Source organism: Meleagris gallopavo, chromosome 1 (genome assembly GCF_905368555.1).
Source record: "Meleagris gallopavo chromosome 1, MGAL_WU_HG_1.1, whole genome shotgun sequence".
Classification (NCBI taxonomy): Eukaryota; Metazoa; Chordata; class Aves; order Galliformes; family Phasianidae; genus Meleagris; species Meleagris gallopavo.
The window spans coordinates 34,904,141-34,912,215 of record NC_139404.1 but is presented as its reverse complement, the minus strand read 5'-3'; the positions used below and the strand labels follow the sequence as shown (position 1 = coordinate 34,912,215).

At 42.5% G+C, this 8,075-nt stretch overlaps 1 protein-coding gene across 2 annotated transcripts in view; it reads left to right on the top strand.

The window, feature by feature from the left end:
- Positions 1-1,953: 1,953 nt before the first annotated feature.
- CPM (carboxypeptidase M) overlaps positions 1,954-8,075 on the top strand; it is a 32,244-nt gene continuing 26,122 nt past the window's right edge. Inside the window, exons 1-2 of one of the 2 annotated variants that reach the window (XM_085220954.1) lie at positions 1,954-2,352; positions 2,697-2,847. Coding sequence is in view for 1 of the 2 variants with exons in the window: in XM_003202051.5 (XP_003202099.1) it covers positions 2,544-2,561; positions 2,697-2,847 (169 nt within the window). In the remaining variant the exon portion in view is untranslated. Of the gene's footprint in view, positions 2,353-2,390; positions 2,562-2,696; positions 2,848-8,075 lie in introns of those variants that run through there. The other variant, XM_003202051.5, reaches the window with a different exon arrangement.

The following is an 8,075-nucleotide window of genomic DNA, read 5'->3' as shown; positions in this document are numbered from 1 at the left end:
AAAGTTTTTCCTACCTGTTGCTTCTGGCAGGATTTTCTTAACCTGTCACTAGAGGGCAACACAGCCACTCATATGGTTACACTACTTCCATCTACTTCCAAGTAACTGCTGAAATTCACAGGTGAGAATTTCACTTCAAAAATTGTATTTTCTTCCTACAATACTCACGGTCAGGTGTTAGTCTTAATAGCTGCTTGTCAAATGCATTTCATTGGATGACCCTGAATGTTTCTGAGAGGAGAGCAGTCAATGCTGTTTACAGCAATAGAGCTTCATTTACCTTTCTTCATCATAGGGATCATTTTCCACTGCAGTGCTGGGAATGATATTGCAGTCAGTTTCAGCCTTGACACATGGTACCTGATTTTGACAATAGGAGATTCATCACTGACAGTTTTACACAGTATTTGGTCTTTAACTCTGACTTTTAAGAACAACCTTGTAAACTGGTATATCATTTGCCAAGTTTGGATTAAACTTACTTTCTGAAGAGTGATTCAGGAGCAACAGGTATCCTCAAGCTTTGTACTTCCTATTACAGTGCAGGCTTAAAACAATCACATAAACAAACAAAAAAGGCTTCTGTTACACGTAACTCATATTAACACCCCAAAGGATGACTTGTCTTATCTTGCAAGCACCTAGAATGGAAGCAATCTATCATTTTGAAGTGTTTTTGAAATTCCTTAAAACTGCAGTGCTCTCGTTTAACCATGACTCTCTTGGCTACAGTAAAGAGTGGTGTGATTTCAAAAGGAGATAATGCTGTGCAATTATCAAAGGTGTTTTTACTCATTTCACTGAGATTAATTTTTACAGCCCCCTGTCATTTCACAATGCTGCCAACACCCTACACAGAGTCATAGTTCTCTGATTTCACGTGATTACCGTGGGATAGTTTCCAAGTGTGTATATGTGGAATTACCAGTGAAATTATTTTCTTTCCTGCTTACTCAAATGGTGTCACCAGATCATTTTTCAAGGTGCCTGTATATATATATATATACACACACACACATTCAGGTCTCACATGTTGAAATGTGAGACCCATGTACTTGACTTCTGCCTCCTGCTTCTCCGAACACATTCAGTGTAACCCAACAGCTTCTCTCCCGTGCCATGTAGCAAATGCAAGTAACTGCAACCAACTATTAACATCCTTTAAGTAAATAATACAAAGATACCCATATTTATATGTCTTGTAAGAATGTTGTTTGACAAAAGGTGAGGAAAAGTCTTGTAAACTTTTGAGTGTTAGAAAATAGTGGAGTTTGAGTGTGGAACAAGGGTTATGGGGCTGCCACCTCCTGCAAAAGTCCATGCTAGAAGGAACATCATTCAACAGAAGTCTAATGGTGTGTACTCTGTTAAATCAAGTAGCTTTAAACACTGCATCCCTTGTCATATGGCACAAGGTAGTTCTTCCCATGAACTAAGGCTACTTAAGATGTCTGAACACAGATCTCTTACCACCATTTTTAGATGTTTATGCTTTTGGTACATTGGGATATAGATGCTTGCACCAAAATACACTGATGTTTTTCTTAAAGCTTCTAGGTTAAAAAGTAATAACAAGAACAAACTTTTTATTTATCAGAGCCTTCTATCCAGAATACAGGATATGTTATTTTGGATTGGATCATACACTGATTTGCTTTTCTAAAATCGGAAGGCAGCAGAGAGCATCCTGCTATGACTTGTAAAGAAAACTGTCCTTTGACTTGCTCACACAAGCTCTCCAGAACATACGAACATTTGTATTCCAGCTCATAGCTATAGCTACATTGTATTTTAAAAGAAATCTTGATGCCATCCCATCTTTTGGTGCAGGAACTCAACTTCATTTTTTTCTTTCAGCCTTTTTCAATACTAAAGAAGACAATAAAAGGTGATGAAAATGTGTCTGTGGTGAATCCCAACAACGGGATATCCCTAAAGCAACGTGGTTAGCACAAAAAACAAGAGAAGCACTTTATTTCGTAGATATAATCCAAGTGAATTTAAGCCTATTAAAAACTGATACTAAAGAAAAGCTGCCAAGCAGAGATTTTGTCAGATTTGGACACCCATATTCTCTTAGGAGTCGCTCTGCACACAACAGGCGTGGTTCAGCCCCTCCGAAACCTCAGGGGGAGAAAAACGAGGGGTAAAACCGCGCGGGGACACGGTGTTCCCTCAGGAGGAGCCCCGCCTGAGCCAGCAGCAGCGACAGCCGGCGGTGTGCTACAGCCCTTTTCTCCCCGGCAACCTACGTGGAGGGTCGTGAAAGGGAGGATGAGGAGCGAGGCGGCAACTTCACGACGGAGGGAGGCCACGCCACCCCCGCGCTGACGGGAGCGGCCCGCCGCTCAGGTGAGAGCCGCCGGCGGGGCGGGTGAGGGAGCTCCCCCTTCCCCTCCTCCCGTCCTCCCTCGGCCCCTGGGCGGGCCGGGGGGACCTGAGTGGATGGAGCCGGCGTCAGTCAGGGGCAGGGCGAGGCCGGGCGGCGGGGATGGCGGCCCCCGCCCGGAGCTGGGGCTGCAGTTGCGAGGAGCAGTGGCAGCATGCGGACGGGAGCTGGGGTAGGAGCGCTGGGAGAGTCACTTGCTCCTCGGAGGGGCGGCGGGCGGGCTGTGCCAGAGCCGGGCACCGACGAGCCCTCCGACCGCCTTCCCTCAGCGGGGTCACGGGTTTTTGGTTCGTCTGCTTCTTTCTAGGAGGCGGTGGGCGTCCTCTGCCTGGTCTCTCTGGTGTCCGCGCTGGACTACAAGTACCACCACAGCGAGGAGCTGGAGGCGTACCTGAAGGAGGTGCACGCCGCCCACCCGGCTCTCACCCACCTGCACAGCATCGGCCGCTCGGTGGAAGGTGGGTGCGGCGGGGAAGCGCCGGCTGGTTTTGCTGTATTGGGGATGAAGCAGCGTTCCCCTGCCGAGGAGGGGCCGCGGGGGTCCTGCGCTAACCGCGGGCGCCGGGTGCTCTCTGCTTCGGTCTCTCCTGAGTTTCCTCCGCCTCTTGCTTGAGCGTGAGTAACCAGCTCTGATGTCACCATGGCGCTGCAGCTTGGGTGGAAGTCCTCCCGACACCTATCTCTGTTCCGAGTAGAAAATACCGAGTGGCAATTTCAGAAGCAGGGCTGTTGCTCAGGAGCTTAAAACGCGTTTTTCCTGTAGGCTAAGTGCTCGTCCCAGGTGGGCTGTGAGGGAGTGTGTGTCTTCTAACCTGTCTTTTTGAACCATGTTCAAAACACCCACCCTCTCCTAGCCTTATCTGTTACCTGAGTAAATTGGGACAGAAAAGAAAAAGGATATCAAATACCATATAGAACAGAGGTTGTAAGTGAAGATTTAGGATTTCAGTCTCGACCCATATAGGAGAAATCTCACTCAGTAACCACCTTTCTGATCTTACGTGTTAAAACTTTTTTTTTTCCTCTATGATTGGTGCTTCATTGCAATGCTTTATTTAGGGGGTAAAGCTTTATGTGTTCTTTAAATGTTAACCTTTCTAATATCTTTATTAACATACTTAATGAACACTTGCCTAACTTTGAGGGAAAAGGGGGGGAAAAAAAAGGATGAGGAGATCTATTCAGAAAACAAATGTGAGGTATGAAACCAGATCATTATTTGGAAACATCTCTTCCTCTAATCCTACTTCATATTACTACAATTAAAGTACTTGAAGCTTGTTTTGTTTCAAATCTATATTATTCTAGGTAGATAACAGTGAAGAACACTAGCAGTTTATTTCTCCACATCCTTCCTTGTGTTATTGTAACTTCTGGTTGAAAAGAGTCTGGTCTATTTCAGCAGGGTAGCAAACAGCTGTCAGGTAGCTATGGACATGTGATCTCGTCTCTGTGCATGTCTACGCTCATTTCCAAGGAAGCCTTTTTATGGGAAGGCTCAAACTAGACAAGGAATCTTGAAGTTAGTTACACTGAGGTGTCCTTGCTTTCATCAAAGGCAGAATCATAGTGGATTATGTTTTTCACTCACACAAGAAGTCTGTACAGTTCCTCATGTACAAACTAATTATCCACATCTTTGTACCCCTACCTTGAGGGAACTTAGGTAATTTTTTATGATTTTTTTTAATGATAGAACTTGATTCTGACTTCTCTGACACAACCTCTGTTGGCTTATCTTTCTGCTGCTGGGACAAAAATCCTCGTTCAACCTGAGCCTGAAATTTTGGCTCTTTCATATCTAGACATCTGAAAGCAGATAACATGAAGTGTTCAACTTGTCTGACTTTAATTAGCATGAAAACAAACTGGAAATACATCACCTCTTGACTGTGAATGAGTAGTGCCCTGAAACTTTATTCAGACTTCAGTATTGCCTTCTGCTTTGTCAAACTGTGGGAAGGAAGAGAATTATGTGGGCTCTTGCTTGCTCTGTCAGCATATCTTCATGATTCCCAAAAAGATTACCAGTTACTCTTTATGTGCTTCTTGCACACCTGCTGTATTCCTCCAAATGGAATAGATGGACAGTAGAAACATTATCTGTATCAGGTAAAGCAGAGCGACAGTGGAAAAAAATAAAAATAAATGAGGGGGAAAAAAATTAGAAAAGTACTGAACTTTTTTAAGCATTAAAAAGATTTCTTAAGAAATTTGCATTTAGAGTCCTGTGAAATATGGTAGAGGATGGAACTGAATTAGGATCTTTCACTTCACCTGCTTGTACTAAGAGGAAAATGTTGTGACAGCAATGGTTATATAATTTTGGTTAAAATGAAACTTCAAATGTTGGTCAATGAGGTGAAGTTCCAGTCTCCCCTTCCCTGCTAAGCTGATGAAATGTGCAAGAATGCATATATGTATACACATGTTGTATGGATATAATACTGTTGTCAATTAGCTAAATTATGAGGGCAAAATCATGGATAAGAAACAGAATTTAAATATTAGAAAATTCAGAATGTGGTATAATAAGTCTCTTGTTATGGATGATTAAAATAAAATATTATGAATTGGAGTGGTGACGATAAAGCCACTAGATGTAATTTTACTGTTGCCGTGAATGGCTATTATTTTCAGATTGCTACTTATTAAATAACGTCATTAAATAAGGCATAGATTAATCTAGTATTACATACTGCCATTAAGATTTGAATTATGCCAAACGTGAAGTGAGAACTTGGGTTTTTTAATTTATTTTTTTTTATTATTTATCTTTGACTTGAGTGGACCTGGAGCTCTGCAAGGGTTTAGGATCTGACCTTGAAGCCCAGATGTGGAGGGCAGTATCACCATTTCAAGAGATGACTGCAGGTAGTTCAACAGAAATAGCAGAGAGCTCTTTATGCCAGAAGTCACACATGCTCCAGACATATTTAGGTCTTGAGCCCTTGTGGGCTAGAGTAATTTAGGTCTTGAGCCCTTGTGGGCTAACTTAAAGTTATGATGCTCAGGGCATCCTCCATTCGAATTATGACCATCTACCAGGATAGAGATTCTATAGAATCTCTGAGTACCTGACCCAGTGCTTAACTACCTTTGCTGTAAAATAACTTTTCTACCATCTAATTCGTATTTGCTTTGTTGTGTCTTTTTGCCATGCACCAGTAAGAAGGATCTGGCTTCATCTTCTCTATAATCATAGAATGGCTTGGGTTGGAAGTTAAAAATAATCTAATTGCCTGCCATGGGCATAAAAGGCCACCAGCTTAGACTCAGATCACCTTCTTGTCTTGCACGTGCCTTAAAATAGCTTCCAGGAGGATCTGCTCCAGGATCTTCCCAGGCACTGAGGTGAGGCTCAGCAGTCTGTGGTTCCCTGGATCTTCCTTTCTCCCTTTTTAAAAATGAGAGTCCTTTAAAAATGAGAGTGTTTTCCTTTTTCCAGTTACCAGAGACTTTGACTTTTCAAATAGTGGATTGGCAACCAAATCAGCGTTTCTCATAACTCTGGGATGCATGTCATCCAGTCCCATGGACTTGCACGCATTCAGTCTCATGAGGGGGTCTCTTACTTTCACTTCTCTTACACTAGGATAGATGTTGCTCCCCCAGTCTCCACCTAGAAGTTCAGAGACATTAATATATCTTCCTTTAGGTAGTGGAAAATTGTAGCTGTAACATCATCCAGGTCAAACAAGCCAACCTTCAGTCAGCTTCTCCTCAGACATTGTTCAGTGTTCTAATCATCTCAGTGGCTCTCTATTGGACTTTCTTTGGTCTAACAGTATCCCTCTTGCACTGAGAGCCTATAACTGGATATGGTAGATATAAATTCACTAGTGCTGACGGGGAGAATTTTCATTTCCCTCATGCTGCTAGCTTATGTTCTTGCTGATGCAGCCCAGCACAGAAGTTACCTTTCTGCTGCAAGAGCACTCTGCTGGTTCACATTTGCCTTATTGTCCCTGTGGATATCCCTCCAGCTCCCTGCAACTCATAGCTTGCAGACCTGAAACCTAGGTAGTCAATTTGCAGCCTGTGCAAACACGGAGTTATTGGATTGATAATCCTAATATGAAGTAGTTCTGTTCCAGGAGGAGGACTTTGTATTTACTTTTGTCAAACTTCATGATCCTTCGGTTGAGAAATTCCTTCAGCTTGTCAAGGCCCCTTTGAATGGCAACTCTGGCCCTGCTAACAATGTTAAACAGTATCAGCCTCAGTACTGGCCCCTGAGGAATGCTGTTAATGACTTGCTGTCGCTTGAACCACAAATTGCTTGGTCTCACAATTCAGCCTCTTTTTGACCTTGCTGTAGCCTACTGATCTAGTCCCCAAGTTTGCAAAGATACTTGGAGGGGTAGTTCTGACAGCCTCACTACGGTCAAAGTTAAAGAAATCCAGTATTCATGTCTCTCCCACTGAGCCAGTCAGTTCTTCGTGACAGCTAAGCAGTCAAGTGTGATTTACCATGGATAAATATGAGGGGAGATTTAGAAAATGTGTTCATTTGACATCCTTACACGTAAATGGCAAAGTACACAACAAAACCAGTACCAAGAACCTTATTGAAAAACAATGTAAAAGATGTTCAGTCTGTTTGCAGTGATTTACATCAACACATGGAAATTCACAGCTCCTCTGCCAGGTTACTAGGAAGAATGTATTCTAGATTAGCAACGGCCTGTTCAGTCTTCATTCTGTACGCTGGAAGAGATGATGTTCACTTAACTCATTTCACCTTGCAAGCTATTATCATGGAGTATGAGGAGAGGGATATGTAAATGCAGTCAAAAAACTTAAACAGGGGTATCAAAAGCAATAAATGAAACCTCAGTACCTGGCATGGATATCTGGCTTATGCAGGTGGAGCGTTGGGTACTGTATTCTGGGCTATCTCTACGTATGACTAATGATAGCTTGTGAAAGAGAAGGCTGAAAGAAAAAAAATCTCCCCAAACCTATTGATGGAGCAGATTAGTCAATGGCAGATGACAATTCCCATAAATGCTACAAAGAATCCATTTATTATGCAATTAAATTCTAAGAAGTGCAGTTCCTCCCTTCTCGGAGACCCATCTGTACAGCAGTGACAGGCACGTATCTGCCAAAAAGAACTTTGCTTTCCTCATGAAGTTACTTAAGGTCAAACTGTGCAAATGTGTGGTGGCTTAGGACTTGGTTTCTGATATGTTGCTTGAATAAGCTTGTAGAAGACCTTTGGCAGGAGCTGTGTTTTCTAAATCTGCACTGTATTCAACCTCAGTACAGCATGTATGCTCTATAATAATAGAGAAGACTGCACAGCTGTGTCAGTCTAGAGAATGGGATGCATTGTGGTCATAATTAACCTTGCCTGCCTAATGGCAACCTAGTGGAAAACAAAGACTGACTCTGTAGCTGATGAATTTTATGGTGTCTTACTTAAAAAAGATGACATTTCAGTGCATGTATTATCCATAGCTTTTTGTTGTTAGAAGTAATGTGCATTTATTTTATTTTTTAGAAGCAGATGGAGGGGGAGGGTGGGATAGCAAACTTAAGGATGATAATTAAGTAGTCCTGATGATGATCTTATTTGGAGAGGTTAAGCAACATCGAAACAGCTGAGTGGCTTTTGTAGTAGATTCATGCTTATTAAAATCTTTTTGGATACACTCTGGATTCAGATGAAGTTGATAGC